This window comes from Artemia franciscana, chromosome 8 (genome assembly GCF_032884065.1).
Source record: "Artemia franciscana chromosome 8, ASM3288406v1, whole genome shotgun sequence".
NCBI lineage: Eukaryota > Metazoa > Arthropoda > Branchiopoda > Anostraca > Artemiidae > Artemia > Artemia franciscana.
In genome coordinates this window covers 35,424,316-35,446,115 of record NC_088870.1, presented here as the reverse complement: position 1 = coordinate 35,446,115, position 21,800 = coordinate 35,424,316, and the positions used below count along the sequence as shown (strand labels likewise).

Here is a 21,800-nt window from a genome sequence, read left to right as displayed (position 1 = left end):
TGTTGCGAAAGCACAGAATGGTTGGCTCCCAATCCCTCATTGCAATTCCTGGCTGAAGGGCCAAGAAACGGAGATCAGCACTGCCAGTAGGGACTGTAAAGTCTAATGCCATATTCCTTACCTTTTTTTTACCTTATCCTCAAGTAAACATATGAATCATTGAGAAAAATGAATCACTATAAATGAGAAGTTACTGACAACAAATAAGGAAAATCAATCAATAAAACTGGTGATTTTTAATCAGGCCTGGGCAACTTTGGTCATAACTTTAGCAGAAGTAATCCTTTTCTATGCTATAAAATTGACTTACATACAGAAGTCTTCAGCTAAATTTTCAATAGGAGGTTTAAGGGCTACACTTCTCTCGCAAACTTCGTAAGGTTGAGAACTTTTTTCTATCATATCTCTTTCAGAAACACAATAATTGTCATTACATTGTAGAGTAGCAGTTTTTTTTTTCTGAGAGAAATTTTTCCCTGCCTCCTCTCTCCTGATTCAGGCTCGAGGTGGAAGAAAACTGCTCCAATGTCCTAATTTTTTCTGATAAGGACCCACTTTGTATAAAACAGATGTCACTTTTACTTGGAGGTGAACTACCAAATTTCTCGATATTACTATCATTCAACGGGATTTCAGAGATTTTTTTAGATTCTTCTTGAAAGATTATGGCAGTTGATCTTCCAGTCTTATTAATATCACAGACCATGCTCTCCTTCTTTGGCTGAAGGGATTTGAATCTTTGATCATTTAATTCTTCGCGAAGATTCGGTTTCAAGATGTTTGACAACTCTTCATTTGCTGAATTGCTACAGAGTTTTATTCTATCACCGCCCTTATTTTCTGCAGGTATTTTAAAGACTTTCGTCTTTTGGAGGTCAGACGGGTGCTTGGAGGCAGATAATTTATCAGTATTCCTAGCATCACACGAAACTGGTATCTTACTCTTTGGAAGGCGTGAATCTAGGAATTGGTCAGCTTTCGATATTGGTTTTACGATATTTGTCGGTTTTGGGAGTTTTGAAGGAGGTGTATTTTTCGCATTTTGTTCTTGTTCCTTCCCCTTTGGTAAGGTAGGGCTAAATTCAGCTTTAGTCCTTTCTTCCCTGTCAAGCCAAAAGGAAAGTAGATTTTTGGGAACAATTGCTTCGTTATTATTGTCAAGTATTTCTTGGCTTTGGTCACAGCGGGTTGTAGGTTTGATATCATCATCGTTGCTGACCTTCAAGAAATCTGTATTAGTAACCGAGTTTTGTTGCACTAGTCGAATCCGTTCCAAATTCTTTTCCAGCTTTGAAACTGAGTTTGAAACCGATTGATCTTTTAAATCTTTTCCATGACCCTGCAGCATCGATCTTTCAACTGTACTTACACCAAAATATACTTCTTTTTTCGTTCTGTTATCACCTTTTTCACTTCCATCGTCACATGGGCTAGAAAAAGCCGTTATACTTTCAGAAGAAGAAGGAACATCTTCAAACTCGGAGAGAACTTGATCCAGTATGTCAAGTGACTTCTGTACTTCGTCACTGAAAGAGAAAATGGGAATTGAGCTTTAAATTGAATAGCACTTTCTTCACGGGGATCTTAATTAATCTTTAACGCCGTGAAAGGATGGACAAACCTAGCGTTTTCAGTCTAAAACAGGTGTATTTATTCTATTGCGCCAGGTTTCAAACTAGAAACTTTTATTTATTTCGATACTCAATTTGATTTTGTATTTTCTACATTGACCTATTTGAGCTTGAGAATTTAACTCTGCGAAATGGAGTGTTTTCATACTAGATTTGGGAAAACACTACTATAGAGGTTTCGACTCCACAAATATCTGTTAATATGGTGCTTCATAACTTGGCCTAAGGTATTTCTTCTCTACTGTTCTTGTTTTATAAAAAAAATCTCTCCACAGAAGAAGTTTTTCAAAGAAAACTGAAACAACTATATTAAACCGAAAATGAGCAGATGTAAAGTCAATACTTTTTCAAGCGTAAAACTACCACAGATCACTAAATAAATCACATCAATAAATGAATAACCCAAAACGAACAGGTATTACAATTCACAATCGATTCAAACTTAAAACAAGCAAAAACTAAGAGGACTAGGCCTGACATCCCCTGTGGCTTCTAAAGACCAGAATATAATTTGGACTTTACTGAAAACAATCCTTATTTCAAGGTATGTGTTTTATTTATCATAACATCGAAAGAAAATGAAAAAATAACACCATCATAACCAGGATTATACATATATATATATATATATATATATATATATATATATATATATATATATATATATATATATATATATATATATATATATATATATATACTAGCTGTTGGGGTGGCGCTTCGCGCCACCCCAACACTTAGTTGGTGGGGGCGCTTCGCACCCCCCCCCAAGCCCCCCCGCGCGCGCAAGCCGTTACGCGCCATAGTAGTTACGTGCCATTGTAGTTGTGTCACGTGCCATTGTATATATATATATATATATATATATCTACATATATAAAAATAAGTTGTCTGTCTGTCTGTGGATCAGGTGACGTCATGTTTCTGTGTCGGCTGACGTCATGAAATTAGTTGTCGTCATTTTTGCTTTGACAGTGACGTCATTCAAGATATTTAAGACATATGTTCACGTAGAAATCTATTAATGTTTAAGTTTAAAATGACTGATGAACTTACAATGGCAAGAGCCGATGAAGATGCTCAAAGAGTCTATGCCAAAAAACTTGCTGCTGATAGAGAAAGTCAGAAAAGAAAGCGTGCCGATACACACAACTCGTTTTTATATAGATAGATAGATAGATAGACACAATACAAATTAACTGCGTAAAACTTGCGAATATACAACATTCTTCGCTGTCCAATTGTCGCTGCATATAAATAGATTGTCAGGTTTACCGACCCTCGAACATGCAACGTACAATTGTCCATGGGAAAAACAATCAGTATTAAGATCTATACCACATTTTTCTAATGATTGACCTTGAGCTTTGTTAATGGTGATTGCAAATGCTAATCGAATTGGGAATTGCAATCTTTTAAATTGAAAAGGCAGATCCGTTGGAATCAAGGGAATGCGAGGAATAAGAACAGCCTCACCCTCAAAAAGCCCTGTCAAGATGGTGGCCTCTATTAGGTTTTCCATTGTTTTTTTACGGCAAGTCGCGTGCCATTGCAAAGCTTTGGTGGGTTGATATTTCTTAAAAGTATTATTGGTACGCCTATTTTTAGTTGTAGCATGTGTGGTGGAAACCCTGAAAGATCTATGGAATTTAAAAATTCAGATGGATAATTAACCGCTTCATTTGGTTCCAAAACTGTGTCGACTGACTTGTAAAGGACTGCCTGGTCTCGAATCTTGGTCAAAACAATATTGTTGATTTCGTGGACGTCTATATTTTTGGGTGCGAGAATCGCTCTTTCACTTAGCCATTTATTATTTTTATAATTTTTTAGAATATTCGGAAATACTTTTTCAATCAATTCATTTTTGGACGTCAATAAATTACAGAAATCAGCAGGTAGTTGTATACGTCCTGAAATTGAGTCTACTGGGAGCTTTCCGTTTCCAATTGCCAGCAATTGATCTGAAAATGTTTAACCAGAGTCATAGTTTTGCAATCGGACACGCATATTTGTAGTTAATTTTAATATTTTTACGTGTGCCCATAAATTAGAATATTTCAGGCAAGCATTCATTTCGTCTGCAGGAGTTGATCTAGGTATTATAGGTAATGTTTGCCTGAAATCTCCCACAAGCAATATTAATGTGCTGCAAAAGGGTTTCGACTTCCCTCTCAAATCTTTCAAGCATTGATCCAGAGCCTCGAGCGATTTTTTGTGTGCCATTGTGCACTCATCCCAAATAATAAGTTTGCATTGCTGCAATACTTTACCCATCCCAGATGATTTGGAAATATTGCACGTGGGAGTTTCTGTAGAATGCAAATTCAGAGGCAATTTCAAAGCGGAATGAGCAGTTTTTCCACCAGGCAGCAATGTTGCGGCTATTCCGGACGACGCAATTGCCAACGCTATATCATTTTTTGATCGAATTGTTCTTTTGATTCCTCGGCACGCTTTCTTTTCTGACTTTCTCTATCAGCAGCAAGTTTTTTGGCATACACTCTTTGAGCATCTTCATCGGCTTTTGTCATTGTAAGTTCATCAGTCATTTTAAACTTAAACATTAATAGATTTCTACGTGAACATATGTCTTATATATCTTTAATGACGTCACCGTCAAAGCAAAAATGACGACAACTAACTTCATGATTAAATATCTTTAATGACGTCACCGTCATAGCAAAAATGACGACAACTAATTTCATGACGTCAGTCGAGACAGAAACATGACGTCACCTGACATACAGACAGACACACAGACAGAAAACTTATTTTTATATATATAGATATACTAGCTGTTGGGGTGGCGCGAAGCGCCACCCCAACGCCTAGTTGGTGGGGCGCTTCGCGCCCCCCCAAGCCCCCCCGCGCGCGTAAGTCGTTACGCGCCATTTTAGTTACGCGCCATTGTAGCTGTGTCCCTGTGTCCCACCTGTGAATAGAGATAGATATAAATATATATTTTTAACTACGTAAAACATGCGAATATACAACATTCTTCGCTGTCCCATTGTCTGTGCATGTAAATAGCATTTATATTCCCTGTGTCCCGGTCGTCATTTGTGTCCTTGTGTCCCAGTTTGTAATTTCTCTTTGAGTGTCCCGGTCGTCATTTATATTCACTGTGTCCCATTGTCCCGGTCGTCATTTGTGTCCCGGTCTGTAATTTCTATTCAAACAATCCCTGTGTCTCAGTCGTCAATTATATATCCCGCCTGTGCCCCCGGCGTCCCCGTTGTAGTTGTGTCCCTGTGTCCCGGTCGTCATTTATATTCCCGGTCGTGATTTGTGTCCGGGTGGTCCAGTCTGTAATTTTTCTATGAGGTTCCCGGTCGTCATTTATATTCCCTCTGTGTCGGTCGTCATTTGTGTCCCGGTCTGTAATTTATCTTTGAGTGTTTTTTCTTTTTAGTTTTTTTTAGTTTTTTACATTTTTTCAGTTTTTTTCTTCTTTATTTTTCAGCGTCACTTTGAAGTACATATCGCCAAACCTCTGTTTTTTAACTTAAATCTGGTAGGCATTGATGACCTTATCCAAGTCAAAATCCCAAACCCAATCTTCATCGCTATCATTTTCAGTTTTGATATGTTTTGACTCTCGCTTTCCAGGTGGATTTTCATCTAACTGCGCGGTTTTGCGTTCTTTAGCCATAATCCTGTTTTCTTGCTGTTCTTGTGATTCCTCGGCACGCTTTCTTTTCTTACTTTCTCTATCAGCTGCAAGCCTGTTTTCTTGCTGTTCTTGTGATACATTCGTTTTTGAATTGGTATATGATGAAATAAATTTTTAATTTTTGCCCTTTTTTTCCTTTTAGTTTTTTTTTATTGGTTTTGACCTTTTTTTAGGTTTTTTAGTTTTTTTCTTTTTTCTTTTTAGTTTTTTTTTGAAGTTTTTATCTTTTTAGTTTTTTTATTTTTATTTATATTTTTTTAGCTTTCTTTTTCTCCTTTATTTTTCAGGTTTTTTCCTTTTTTTTAGTTTTTTTTTTCTTTTTTAGTGCTTTTAGTTTTTACCTGTTTTAGTTTTTTTTAGTTTTTTAGAGGAAAATTTTTTTTAGTTTTTTACCTTTTTTTCTTTTTAGTTTTTTATTGGTTTTTACCTTTTTTTTAGCTTTTTTAGTTTTTTTTTGTTTTTTCTTTTTACTTTTTTTAGTTTTTATCTTTTTTATTTTTTTTTTATTTTTATTCTTAATTTTATTAGTTTTCTTTTTCTCTTCTATTTTTCAGTTTTTTCCTTTTTTTTAGTTTTTTTTTAGTTTTTAGTTTTTTAAGTTTTATTCCTTTTTTTAGTTTCTTTAGTTTTTTTTAGTTTTTCGGCTTTTTTATTTTTTTATTAGTTTTTAGTTTTTTTTGTAGTTTTTGCCTTTTTTTAGTTTTTTTCAGTTTTTTTTTAGTTTTTAGTTTTTTAAAATGCCGTGAATTGTTTCACCAATTCGTCGTTGATATGTATGCTAAAATTGTATCAGAACGTTTGCTATATATCCGCCTGAATCAGACCAAGCTCCGCTCTGAACAATACATTCATTTGCGAGATGCAGTTATAAATGACGGTAATACCACAAACGTTGGAAGATTAACAATTTTACCTTCGTCATATGCTGGCAGTCCCCGCCATATGCATGAATATGCTCAAGATGCTATTGCGTATGTTCGTCTCTATGGTCGTCCAGATTTATTTATTACATTTACATGTAATCAATCTTGGGACGAGATACTGCAGCTTTTACTTCAAGGACAATCGGCGGTTCATAGGCATGACATTACGGCCCGTGTCTTCCGGCAAAAGTTGAAATCACTGATAAACTACATTGTAAAACTTGAAGTGTTTGGGTCAGTGCGATGCTGGATGTACTCAGTGGAATGGCAAAAACGAGGTTTGCCACACGCACATATACTAATGTGGCTACATAAAAAAATTACTTCGAACGAAATTGATGATGTGATTTCCGCCGAAATACCTGATAAAAATGTCGATAAGGGGTTACATGATATTATTGTAAAAAATATGATACATGGACCTTGCGGTGCACTGAACGAAAATTCACCATGCATGGCCAAAGGAAGGTGCACAAAGCAATATCCTCGACTTTTAGTATCAAACACAATTACTGGCAATGATGGTTACCCACAATATAGAAGAAGATCTACTGAAGATGGCGGTAAAACAGCAATAATAAAGAAGCGTAACGGTACCACCATCGAAGTAGATAACCAGTGGGTTGTTCCATATTCCCCATTATTATCAAAAACATTTAATGCACACATAAACGTTGAATACTGTAACTCCGTAAAGGCAATCAAATACATATGTAAATACGTCAACAAAGGCAGTGACATGGCAGTTTTTAGCTTGCAGCCCAAAATCAAAGATTTCGACGAAATCGTACAATATCAGGCTGGAAGATACATAAGCAGTAATGAAGCTGTTTGGCGAATTCTTTCATTTCCGATACATGAACGTAGTCCAGCTGTTGTTCACTTAGCGGTACATTTACAGAATGGTCAACGTGTTTATTTCTCGGAAACCAACGCACCGGTCACCCCAATCAACATGAATGCTTCTTTCTACGCCTGCTTTTGGTGAATGTACCCGGTCCAACATCCTTTGAGTATTTGAGAACTGTAAACGGTACTATACATGACACTTACGCGTAATCAATGACGCGTGCGAAACGTCAACCCCAAGTGAAATTCGTACATTGTTTGGCATCATTTTAACAACTTGCTCTCCATCAGCTCCTACAGAGTTCTGGGGAAAATATAAGTCAAAAATGTCCGTAGATATACTCCATCGAAAACAGTTAGAGACGTCAGATATGACTTTTGATTTTACATCAGAAATTTATAACTACACTTTAGTTATTATAGAAGATTTGTGCGTACGTATGGCAAACAAACCTCTTCAGGATTTGGGAATGCCTTCATCTAACCGTATCGCTGCTGTTTCGACATGTGTAGAATTGGATCGTAAACAAAGTTACAGTACGAGTGTTCTATTGTCGTATGTACAAAATAACATTTCCGAGTTAACGTCGGAACAAAAAGACATTTATGATACGATACTCAATTTCAGGACGTATACAACTACCTGCTGATTTCTGTAATTTAGTGACGTCCAAAAATGAATTGATTGAAAAAGTATTTCCGAATATTCTAAAAAATTATAAAAATAATAAATGGCTAAGTGAAAGAGCGATTCTCGCACCCAAAAATATAGACGTCCACGAAATCAACAATATTGTTTTGACCAAGATTCGAGACCAGGCAGTCCTTTACAAGTAAATCGACACAGTTTTGGAACCAAATGAAGCGGTTAAGTATGCATGTTTGTTTGTTTGTAAAAAGAGCGTTTGCATATGACGTCATTATTAGTACATACGGCTTTGTATATGCACAGACAATGGGAAAGCCAAGAATGTTGTATATTCGCAATTTTTACGTAGTTTAACTCCTGCAGACGAAATGAATACTTGCCTGAAAAATTCTAATTTATGGGCACACGTAAAAATATTAAAATTAACTACAAATATGCGTGTCCGATTGCAAAACGATGACTCTGGTCAAACATTTTCAGATCAATTGCTGGCAATTGGAAACGGAAAGCTCCCAGTAGTGGGAAAGCCAAAAACGTTGTATATTCGCAATTTTTACGTAGTTTGAAACACATATATAAATCTATCTATATTCACAGGTGGGACGCAGGGACACAACTACAATGGCGCGTAACTAATATGGCGCGTAACGACTTACGCGCGCGGGGGGGCTTGGGGGCGCGAAGTGCCCCACCAACTAGGTGTTGGGGTGGCGCGAAGCGCCACCACAACAGCTAGTATATCTATATATATTCAAATAAGTTGTCTGTCTGTGTGTCTGTCTATCAGGTGACGTCATGTTTCTGTGTCGACTGACGTCATGAAGTTAGTTGTCGTCATTTTTGTTATGACGATGCTTAGTATATTGTAAAACACATTAATTTGGTTAATAATATACCATTTAAAACACCAAAATGAACATGCTGGAGTAGTCACTCGGTGAGAGAGGGTGTCAGAACGGAGAATGAAGGTCCCAGGTTCAAATCCTGGTTAGGCTAAATAAGGTAAAAAAAATAAAAACTAAAAAAAAACTGAAAAAACTAAAAAAAGGCAAAAACTACAAAAAAAACTAAAAACTAATAAAAAAATAAAAAAGCCGAAAAACTAAAAAAAACTAAAGAAACTAAAAAAGGAATAAAACTTAAAAAACTAAAAACTAAAAAAAAACTAAAAAAAGGAAAAACCGGAAAAATAGAAGAGAAAAAGAAAACTAATAAAATTAAGAATAAAAATAAAAAAAAATAAAAAAGATAAAAACTAAAAAAAAGTAAAAAGAAAAAACAAAAAAAAACTAAAAAAGCTAAAAAAAAAGGTAAAAACCAATAAAAAACTAAAAAGAAAAAAAGGTAAAAAACTAAAAAAAAATTTCCTCTAAAAAACTAAAAAAAAACTAAAAAAGGTAAAAACTAAAAGAACTAAAAAAGAAAAAAAAACTAAAAAAAGGAAAAAACCTGAAAAATAAAGGAGAAAAAGAAAACTAAAAAAATATAAATAAAAATAAAAAAAACTAAAAAGATAAAAACTTCAAAAAAAACTAAAAAGAAAAAAGAAAAAAACTAAAAAACCTAAACAAAGGTCAAAACCAATAAAAAAAAACTAAAAGGAAAAAAAAGGGAAAAAATTAAAAATTTATTTCATCATATACCAATTCAAAAACGAATGTATACCGGGATGACGACCGGGACACAGGGAATATAAATGACACAACTACAACGGGGACGCCGGGGGCACAGGGGGATATAAATGACGACCGGGACACCGGGACACGAGGAATATAAATGACGCCCAGGACGCTCAAAGAGAAATCACAGACTGGGACACCGGGACACAAATACGACCGGGACACAGGGAATATAAATGACGACCGGGACACAGGGACATAACTACAAAGGGGACGCCAGGGTGCACAGGGGGATATATAAATGACGATGGCGACTCAGGGAATGGTCGATTAGCAATCACCATCAACAAAGCTCAAGGGCAATCATTAGAATCATGAGGTATAGATCTGAATACGGATTGTTTTCCCATGGACCATTATATGTTGCATGTTCAAGAGTATATCTATATATATAAAAATAAGTTGTCTGTCTGTGTGTCTGTCTGTATGTCAGGTGACGTCATGTTTCTGTGTCGACTGACGTCATGAAATTAGTTGTCGTCATTTTTGCTATGACGGTGACGTCATTAAAGATATTTAATCATGAAGTTAGTTGTCGTCATTTTTGCTTTGACGGTGACGTCATTAAAGATATATAAGACATATGTTCACGTAGAAATCTATTAATGTTTAAGTTTAAAATGACTGATGAACTTACAATGACAAAAGCCGATGAAGATGCTCAAAGAGTGTATGCCAAAAAACTTGCTGCTGATAGAGAAAGTCAGAAAAGAAAGCGTGCCGAGGAATCAAAAGAACAATTCGATCAATAAATGATATAGCGTTGGCAATTGCGTCGTCCGGAATAGCCGCAACATTGCTGCCTGGTGGAAAAACTGCTCATTCCGCTTTGAAATTGCCTCTGAATTTGCATTCTACAGAAACTCCCACGTGCAATATTTCCAAATCATCTGGGATGGGTAAAGTATTGCAGCAATGCAAACTTATTATTTGGGATGAGTGCACAATGGCACACAAAAAATCGCTCGAGGCTCTGGATCAATGCTTGAAAGATTTGAGAGGGAAGTCGAAACCCTTTGGCAGCACATTAATATTGCTTGCGGGAGATTTCAGGCAAACATTACCTATAATACCTAGATCAACTCCTGCAGACGAAATGAATGCTTGCCTGAAAAATTCTAATTTATGGGCACACGTAAAAATATTAAAATTAACTACAAATATGCGTGTCCGATTGCAAAACTATGACTCTGGTTAAACATTTTCAGATCAATTGCTGGCAATTGGAAACGGAAAGGTCCCAGTAGACTCAATTTCAGGACGTATACAACTACCCGCTGATTTCTGTAATTTAGTGACGTCCAAAAATGAATTGATTGAAAAAGTATTTCCGAATATTCTAAAAAATAATAAATGGCTAAGTGAAAGAGCGATTCTCGCACCCAAAAATAAAAATCAACAATATTGTTTTGACCAAGATTCGAGACCAGGCAGTCCTTTACAAGTCAGTCAACACAGTTTTGGAACCAAATGAAGCGGTTAATTATCCATCTGAATTTTTAAATTCCATAGATCTTTCAGGGTTTCCACCACACATGCTACAACTAAAAATAGGCGTACCAATAATACTTTTAAGAAATATCAACCCACCAAAGCTTTGCAATGGCACGCGACTTGCCGTAAAAAAAAACAATGGAAAACCTAATAGAGGCCACCATCTTGACAGGGCCTTTTGAGGGTGAGGCTGTTCTTATTCCTCGCATTCCCATGATTCCAACGGATCTGCCTTTTCAATTTAAAAGATTGCAATTCCCAATTCGATTAGCATTTGCAATCACCATTAACAAAGCTCAAGGTCAATCATTAGAAAAATGTGGTATAGATCTTAATACTGATCGTTTTTCCCATGGACAATTGTACGTTGCATGTTCGAGGGTCGGTAAACCTGACAATCTATTTATATGCAGCGACAATTGGACAGCGAAGAATGTTGTATATTCGCAAGTTTTACGCAGTTAATTTGTATTGTGTCTATCTATCTATCTATCTATATAAAAACGAGTTGTGTGTATGCATGTTTGTTTGTCTGTAAAAAGAGCGTTTACATATGACGTCATTATTAGTACATACGGCTTTGTATATGCACAGACAATGGGAAAGCCAAGAATGTTGTATATTCGAAATTTTTACGCAGTTTGAAACACATATATAAATCTATCTATATTCACAGGTGGGACACAGGGACACAACTACAATGGCGCGTAACTAATATGGCGCGTAACGACTTACGCGCGCGGGGGGGCTTGGGGGGCGCGAAGCGCCCCACCAACTAGTATATATATATATATATATATATATATATATATATATATATAATATAGCTGTCTGTCTGTCTGTGGATCAGGTGACGTCATGTTTCTGTGTCGGCTGACGTCATGAAATTAGTTGTCGTCATTTTTGCTTTGACGGTGACGTCATTAAAGATATTTAAGACATATATGTTCACGTAGAAATCTATTAATGTTTACGTTTAAAATGACTGATGAACTTACAATGGCAAAAGCCGATGAAGATGCTCAAAGAGTCTATGCCAAAAAACTTGCTGCTGATAGAGAAAGTCAGAAAAGAAAGCGTGCCGAGGAATCAAAAGAACAGCAAGGAAACAGGCTTGAGGCTAAAGAACGCAAAACCGCGCAGTTAGATGAAGATCCACCTGGACAGCGAGAGTCAAAACATATCAAAACTGAAAATGATAGCGATGATGATTGGGTTTGGGATTTTGACTTGGATAAGGTCATCAATGCCTACCAGATTTTAGTAAAAAAAAACAGAGGTTTGGCGATATGTATTTCATAGTGAAGCTGAAAAATAAGTAAGAAAAAGAAAACTGAAAAAAGAAAAATGGAAAAAACTAAAAAATACTAAAAAGAAAAAACATTCAAAGAGAAATTACAGACCGGGACACAAATGACGACCGGGACAGAGGGAATATAAATAACAACCGGGACACTCAAAGAGAAATTACAGACTGGGATACCGGGACACAAATGACGACCGGGACACAGGGAATATAAATGACGACCAGGACACAGGTATTTAAGAATATCGTTCAAAGACAAATTTTTAATTGTAAGAAGACCGTTGAAAGAGAAATTTCTAATTGTAAAATGACTGAAGAACCTACAATGGCAACGGTACCACCATCGAAGTAACATTTAATGCACACATAAACGTTGAATACTGTAACTCCGTAAAGGCAATCAAATACATATGTAAATACGTCAACAAAGGCAGTGACATGGCAGTTTTTGGCTTGCAGCCCCAAATCAAAGATTTCGACAAAATCGTACAATATCAGGCTGGAAGATACATAAGCAGTAATGAAGCTGTTTGGCAAATTCTTTCACTTCCGATACATGAACGTAGTCCAGCTGTTGTTCACTTCGCGGTACATTTACAGAATGGTCAACGTGTTTATTTCTCGGAAACCAATGTGCAACAAAGAACCCTGAATCCACCGGATACAAAATTAACAGCTTTTTTTTCGCTTTGCAAAAATTATTCTTTTGCAAAAAAACTGCTGTATACTGAAGTGCCTTCGTATCACACGTGGAATACTAAAAATAAAGTATTTGAACGTCGAAAACAGGGTAAGTCAGTCGACGGCCAACCTACCATCTTCAAAGATACCACGATAGGAAGACTCTACACCGTTCACCCCAATCAACATGAATGCTTCTTTCTGCGCCTGCTTTTGGTGAATGTACCCGGTCCGACATCCTTTGAGTATTTGAGAACTGTAAACGGTACTATACATGACACTTACCGTAGTGCATGCCAAGCTCTGAATTTATTGGAGAATGACCAACACTGGGATAACTGCATCAATGACGCGTGCGAAACGTCAACCCCAAGTCAAATTCGTGCATTGTTTGGCATCATTTTAACAACTTGCTCTCCATCAGCTCCTACAGAGTTATGGGAAAAATATAAGTCAAAAATGTCCGAAGATATACTCCATCGAAAACAGTTAGAGACGTCAGATATGACTTTTGATTTTACAAAAGTATTTCCAGATATTCTAAAAAATTATAAAAATAATAAATGGCTAAGTGAAAGAGCGATTCTCGCACCCAAAAATATAGACGTCCACGAAATCAACAATATCGTTTTGACCAAGATTCGAGACCAGGCAGTCCTTTACAAGTCAGTCGACACAGTTTTTGAACCAAATGAAGCGGTTAATTATCCATCTGAATTTTTAAATTCCATAGATCTTTCAGGGTTTCCACCACACGCGCTACAACTAAAAATAGGCGTACCAATAATACTGGGAAAGCCAAGAATGTTGTATATTCGCAATTTTTACGTAGTTTAACTCCTGCAGACGAAATGAATGCTTGCCTGAAAAATTCTAATTTATGGACACACGTAAAAATATTAAAATTAACTACAAATATGCGTGTCCAATTGCAAAACGATGACTCTGGTCAAATATTTTCAGATCAATTGCTGGCAATTGGAAACGAAAAGCACCCAGTAGTGGGAAAGCCAAAAATGTTGTATATTCGCAATTTTTACGTAGTTTGAAACACATATATAAATCCATCTATATTCACAGGTGGGACACAGGGACACAACTACAATGGCGCGTAACTAATATGGCACGTAACGACTTACGCGCGCGGGGGGGCGCAAAGCGCCCCACCAACAGCTAGTATATATATATATATATATCTATATATATAAAAATAAGTTGTCTGTGTGTGGATCTGTGGATCAGGTGACGTCATGTTTGTTCGCATATGACGTCTGAATTATTTCACACTAATACAAAAGAAGAAAAAAACTAAAAAAGGTAAAAACTACAAAAAAAAACTAAAAAGAAAAAAAAACTAAAAAAGCTAAAAAACTAAAAAAAAACTAAAAAAAGGTAAAAATCTAATAACTAAAAAAAAACTGAAAAAAATAAAAAAAAGGCAAAAACTACAAAAAAATAAAAACTAATAAAAAACTAAAAAAGCTAAAAAACTAAAAAAACTAAAAAAAAAACTAAAAAAAGGTAAAAAACTAAAAAAAAATAAAAACTAAAAAAGAAAAAAACTAAAAAAAAGGAAAAAACTGAAAAATAAAAGAGAAAAAGAAAACTAAAAAAATATGAATAAATATATATAAAAATAAGTTGTTTGTGGGTTATGTCTGTCTGTCTGTCTGTCGAGTGACGTCGTGTTTGTCCGCATATGACGTCTGAATTATTTCACACTAATACAAAAGAAGAAAAAAAACTAAAAAAGGTAAAAACTACAAAAAAAACTAAAAAGAAAAAAAACTAAAAAAGCTAAAAAACTAAAAAAAACTAAAAAAAGGTAAAAAACTAAAAACTAAAAAAAAAACTGAAAAAACTAAAAAAAGGCAAAAACTAAAAAAAAAACTAAAAACTAATAAAAAAAACTAAAAAAGCTAAAAAACTAAAAAAACTAAAAAAACTAAAAAAAGGTAAAAAACAAAAAAAAACTAAAAACTAAAAAAGAAAAAACTAAAAAAAAGGATAAAACTGAAAAATAAGAGAAAAAGAAAACTAAAAAAATATTAATAAATATAAAAAATATAAATATAAATATAATATAAATTAGCAATCAACAAAGCACCGAGACACAAATGACGACCGGGACACAGGGAGTATAAATGACGACTAGGACATAAGTAAAAAAAAAACTAAAAAAACTAAAAAATGGTAAAAACTACAAAAAAACTAAAAACTAATAAAAAAACTAAAAAATCTAAAAATCTAAATAAACTAAAAAAGAAAAAAAAGAAAAAAGGAAAAAAATAAAGGAGAAAAACAAAACTAAAAAACGAATGTATATACAGACCGGGACACCGGGATACAAATGACGACCGGGACACAGGGAATATAAATGACGACCGGGACACAGGGACACAACTACAATGGGGACGCCGGGGGGCACAGGGGGATATATATGACGACCGGGACACCGGGACACAAGGAATATTAATGACGCCCGGGACACTCAAAGAGAAATCACAGACTGGAACACCGGGACACAAATGACGACCGGGACACAGGGAATATAAATGACGACCGGGACACAGGGACATAACTACAAAGGGGACGCCGGGGTGCACAGGGGGATATATAAATGACGATGGCGACTCAGGGAATGGTCGATTAGCAATCACCATCAACAAAGCTCAAGGGCAATCATTAGAATCATGAGGTATAGATCTGAATACGGATATATATATATATATATATATATATATACTGATATTCATTCCTGAAAGTCTTAATAATTTCCGTTTATTAGAAACAGAACAATCATTTAAAATGTATTCAGTTTTAAGTAAAGTGACAATTATGCTCCTGAAGTATTGCTTGTACACTCTTTTAACAATGTACATGCTAATAGTGTAATTTTGATTTGGTTATCAATCCCCCTAAACATTCCCTGCAAGCTCCACCTGAATACTCATAGCTTCAGTAATGGAAATAGTTGTAGTAGTAGTTGTAGCATCAGCAGCAGTATGCACATATCACCTTTTGTTCTTTTAAACATCCCCCTAAAACATGCTGACAGTTTCAACTTAATACCCTAAACAGTTTCTGGGACATGGCTGATGTATCCTTTTGACAACCTGCATGCACATAGTAGGGTTTGATTTAGTTCAGTTATGGTCAGAATCCCAGAAAACTTTTGTGCATTACTTGCATAATTTACGTCACATTCTCCCCTTGCATGGTTGATTAATGCTACGTTGACAAAGGCGATGCAGATGCAAAACTGCCTATAGGCAATTAGATCATGCGATGTTTCACTTTAAATTGGATGTGTTGGGTGATAATTTGATTAAACGATAAATCGATGTTTTCACTTTCTATGTTTGTTATAATGATTTCGATATCTCCGATAATTTTTTTTCGCTCGAATTAATTAACTCTTCCCTTTGCCCAAGTTCAATAACAAAAAGTGTAAATGCAATTTTTTTCCAAACAGTGAATAATACAAAAACAAGCTTCGATTACGTAAATGCTTACCATGAAAATCTAGATTTAAAATTATACGGGTTAGGCTAATCAGCCTCAGGATAAAGAAAAATTAACTACTCAATGGCGGGGACTCAGCCACTTCTTAGGTGGTTGGACCTTGACTGGTGAGGGGTGAAATGTTTTGAAATTTATATGTCATGGTTGCAGTGGTAGCTGCAACCTAGTGAAGAGCGAAGCACAGCCCATAGTAACCAAAAAAAACGCGTTTAGAAAAAAACTACCTAGTGAAAACAAATTGCCATATGACATCGATTCATAAATGGTAGCTATTTTTTCATAAAAGTAAAAGTTCATTGTGAAAAGAAATTTATGATGATTTCACAAAAAAAGCCTGAAACCCCTTAAAAATGGCGTCAGATCAAGATGAAAATTGCACCTTTGGAATCAGTATGGTCGAAGCCTTGTAGAGGGAAATTACAGTCCCCCTCCTTGAACAACAAGGAAAATCACCTTTGAGCATGGGTAGCACTGATCTGTCACCCGTTTTTTTTTTTTATCTTGTTTTTTTTTCTAGCAGGGCTAGGGGGTGACCAGGACAACATAAAAAGGTGTATAATGGCTCATTAGAAAAGAAATTAAATTTGCTAGTGGCCTTTTTACGTTACCAAAAAGACTGGAGGGTAACTAGACCTTTCCCATAAAGACCCCTCCTCCCAAAGTCATCCAATCAAAATTTTGAGACAGAGATTTTGCTCCACGTAGTTCAAAGGTCAATATCTATCGTTGTGGTGATGATATGACCCTCCATAGTCCCTGAGGAAAGAGATGTGCGCTGAATCAGTATCGGACGTATTGATATGGCCGCATTGTTACTGCACATGTTGATATTGCAGGTATCGGAATCGGGCATATCAGTACCGGGTATTTTTTTCGGTCATGGTTTTCCAATATTTACAACGTTTTCTATGGTTTCCCAGTATTTGAAAACAAATTTGTCCAAGACCCCCAAAGAAATGAAGCGATCCACAGCCCATAGTAACCAAAAGTTAAAAACACGTTTATAAAAAAACTACCAGGTGAAAAAAATCGCCCTCTGACACTGATTTAGTAATGGTAACTATTATGTCGATTCGTCTTAAAAGTATTATTGGGATATTGCGACAAGGATTTAGTGGTGATTTCGAAAAAATTTGAAGCCCCTCGAAAATGGTGTCAGATCAAAATGAAAAGTATACCATTGGAATCAGCTCGGGTGAAAACCTAGTTACGGGGAATTACTATCCCCTCCTTGAACAACAAGGAAAATGAATTTTTTGCATGGGTAGCACTGATCTGTCTCCTTTTTTTTTTTTTTTAGCAAGGCTAGGGGGTGACCAAAACGTCATAAAGAGATGTATAATAGCTCTTTCGAACGGAGATGAAATTTGCTACTGCCCTTTTTAAGCGACCAAAAAGATTGGAGGGCAACTAGTCCCCTCCTTTAATGCCCCCTCCCCCCAAAGTCATCCAGTCGTAATTTTGAGATAGCCATTTTGTTGAGCATTCTTAAATGGTTACATATCTTTGACTTCTTTGATGATATGACCCTCCGAAGTCATAGTAGTCCGTAGATCCAAGGTACCCCGTAAAAATCGAGAATAAAATACATCGGGATGTAGAGGCTTAAAATACGGTTTTCTTCAATTTTTACCCATCCACCAGACGGACTGCTGGAAAGAATTCCAGCAGTCCTCCCTCCTCCCTATGGTTTGGACAAGTGTGTAGATGTTTTACAATAAAGGAATATCGCCGCTACCCGAGTGAGGCCTCTGCCTTTTTGTATGTCAAGCACCTATATATCCTTCTTTCAAACAGTTCGTGGTAACTCGTAAGGAGTGACCCGACTCAATAGTAACCAAAACTCTAAAAAATGGAATTTTGATACCAATAGCTACATCAAAAGAATCACATTTAAATGCTGATTTTAAATATATACGTTTCATCAAGTTTAGTGTTACCCATCAAAAGTTACGAGCCTGAGAAAATTTGCGCTATTTTAGAAAATAGGGGAAAACCCCTCTAAAAGTCATAGAATCTTTCAGCGCATCAGAGAACCCTGTTGTAGAAGTTTCAAGCTCCTATCTACAAAAATGTGGAATTTTGTATTTTTTTGCCAGAAGGCAGATCACGGATGCGTGTTTATTTGTTTGTTTGTTTTGGTTTTTTTGGTTTTTTTTCCCAGGGGTGATCGTATCGATCCAGTGCTCCTAGAATGTTGCAAATGGGCTCATTCTAACGGAAATGAAAAGTTCTAGTGCCCTTTTTAAGTGACCAAAAAAATTGGAGGGCACCTAGGCCCCCTCCACGCTAATTATTTTCCCAAAGTCAACAGATCAAAATTCTGAGATAGCCATTTTATTCAGCGTAGTCGAAAAACATTATAACTGTGTCTTTGGGGACCACTAACTCCCTACAGTCCTCGTGGGAGGGGCTACAAGTTACAAACTTTGACCAGTGCTTACATATAGTAATGGTTATTGGGAAGTGTACAGACGTTTTCAGGGGGATTTTTTTTTGTTTGGGGGGAGGGATTGAGAATCAAAACTATGAGAAAGCCATTTAGCCAAAAAAAATCAAAAAATGCAAATTTGGTTTTAATTATTCCTCTGCGGAGAGCCAAAATCAAAACATGCATTGATTCAAAAACGTTGATGCATTGATTCGTATATGAAAGGGGCTGCTTCCTCATTAACGTCCTGCTCTTTACGCTAAAGTTTTTTACTGTTTTAAAAAGTAGAGTTGAGAGAAAGAGCCAAACTTCAGCGTAAAGAGTAGGGCGTTGATGAGGAAGCAGCCCCTTTCGTATACGAAGTAATCTCTGTTCGTTTTAAGTTTTAATGTCGCTCCTTACTTTCAGTTAAAAAAACTTGTTTTTCTTATTTAATTTCTTCAAACACGAGGTTTTTGTGGAAAAGTTAACCTAGGTCGAGGTTTCGTCACTGTTATGTGAGTAAACCTGCAGAATAGCGGTAAAGAACACGGATTGGAAAATCTGAGGGAAAATCAAATGATATACTTCTTCATTTTCTATCTGGCTTCTGTGACCTAGGATAAATTTATCCCCTGAGCCCCTCTGTCGTGAAGAATTTTGCTCGGAGGGGAAAAGGCTACAGAGAAAACCTTGCATTTTCCAAATTTGAGAAGCCGTTCTTCTACTGCAGTTTAAGGAGCATATAAGTTTAATGTGTAAATTTTCTGATTGACTCACTAATGACATAGCCAAGAAAAAGACGTGTCTTTATTGTTTTGCGGAGCAACACTACTGCTTTCATAGTTTTTTTTTTTTTTTTTTTTTTTTTCACCGTGATCAGCGACCTGTAGCTCCGAAGTGGTAAGAGTTAAAAATTTGAGATTTTTCAGAGGGAAGGGAAACGTGAAACAGAGTAAAAAAGTTCCAGAGAAGTTCCTAAAATTTCTAACAGTTTTCCATAAAAAAAAATAAAACCGTTTTTTTCTTAGAAACTCTGCGTTCGATGTTTGGCGTCAAGTTAAGACGACCCTAGCTTCGGAAATAAACTTGTTAGAAATACAGTTATGCTGAACTCATGTAGAACTTTCATTTGTCTCTTCGAGAACCGGAGCACAAAATTCCGTAGCTCTTACAGATTTCCCGGAAATAATTCCGGAAAAGTCCATCTCGTTCCGATTTTTTTTTGGATTTTTCTCAAATTTTCGATTTTGATGTTTCTTATAATTTTATCGAGTAGTGCTATGAAAAGTATGCAAGAAGAAGTGAAGTGTACTATATACCAAGTTGCTTCGTTCTCTAAGAAATAATTTCCGAAGTTTCGACGTTCTAGAGGTAACTTCTGTTCTGGACCAGCTAGAATTTTTTTCCAACGCGGTTCGACAGGTCTCGATCTCCTAACAACTGGAGCTTACAATAGTTTCTCCGAAATAAAATTCCTTCTGTGGGTTTTTCTATTTGGAAGTTTTGTCATGCCCTCGGGGCAATTTAAATTTTTTGGTGAATTTGGTTTGTTTTATATTTTCCTAGCTTAGACCCTCAAAAGTTTCCAGAGAAATTGCCTACGGATTGTTCTGGGTACCCGGCTGACTGACCGGATTTCAAACAGTAAGTTGTACGAAAAATGTGGTTCAATCCCGCTTTCTAGGGCCATAATGAAAGAAAGGTTGAGATGGCTAGGCCACGTTATGCGGATGAAGGAGGACAGATTGCCGAAGATTGTCCTTTTTCGCCAACCGTCTGTGGCTACACGGAAAGCAGGTCGTCATTGTCTGGGCTGGGAGGATGTCATAAATAAAGATTTAAAGGAAATGGGAACTTCCTGGGAGGGTGTAAAGAGGGAGGCCTTGAATAGATTAGGTTGGAGGATGAGCTTGCGTAGCTGTGTTGGCCTTAGGCGGTTCGGTGCTGCAGTGAGTTATTAGTAGTAGTAGTAGTATGTTAATGAAGATTACTTTCACCGACATATTGTTTACTTAAATAAGAAAGTTTCTCGCTGAGGAAGGCCAGCCTGTAGTTTGGTTGAATTTTCCACTTTCAGCTTAATCACTTAACCTCGCTGATTGTGATCTTCGATGTTATAATTAATCTTAGAGGTCAGTGTGGCTGAGTTCCACATTCGGTTACAGTACATTTCCAAGCAACACACGGGTGCTGAAAATGCGTTTTTACTTAGAATATTCGATTGATGTGCTGCCAAAACCCGCATTTTTTTTTATGCGACACGAAGTGAGTCGGGGGGGACCAAGATGGAGTTCATGCCTACCCCAAGATTTGGCCCAAATGGTGCCTCTGCTTTTAGGGGGTGTTTACCCCTATTTTCTAAAATAAGGCAAATTTTCTCAGGCTCGTAACTTTGATAAGTAAGACTATACTTGATGAAACTTACATATTTAAAATCAGCATTAAAATGCGATTCTTTAGATGTAACTATTGATATTAAAATTCTGAGCCAGGTCACTCCTACTATTCTACTATTGATCTACTATACTCTACTATTATATCTACTACTATATATCTACTATTGAGCCAGGTCACTCCTTAGGCTACTACAGTTCGTCACCACGAACTGTTTGATTAAACAAAATTTAGATTTGCGTTTTACAAACAAAAAACTACTGGAACACTGTTTAGTCGGCTTTGGGGTACTACTATGGGAAACAAACTCATCACAATTACTTCCAGCTCCCCTATTAAGTCATGGATACAGCTGTACGCTACATACAAAGGTTTTCAGTTGTTTTGTTTTTTCTTTTCATTAGAATTAATTGGCAGTATGAACCAACTGTGGCTGAGAAAAAAAGAACAAAATAAATCAGACCAATGACTAGCCAACTCTTGAAACTCATCAGCAAGCTCAGGGTAGTATCCAGGCATTAGAAGTGAGAGGGGGGTTGAGATGCACTTAGACTGAAAGATACCTCAAAAATCCTATAAA

The 21,800-nt window shown here is 36.2% G+C and overlaps 1 protein-coding gene across 1 annotated transcript in view; it reads right to left on the bottom strand.

Annotated features, from left to right (window-relative positions):
* Positions 1–237: 237 nt before the first annotated feature.
* LOC136030350 (uncharacterized) overlaps positions 238–21,800 on the bottom strand; it is a 22,047-nt gene continuing 484 nt past the window's right edge. Inside the window, exon 2 of the mRNA XM_065709265.1 lies at positions 238–1,526. Coding sequence (XP_065565337.1) covers positions 431–1,526 — 1,096 coding nt within the window. The 3' untranslated portion in view covers positions 238–430. The remainder of the gene's footprint in view (positions 1,527–21,800) is intronic.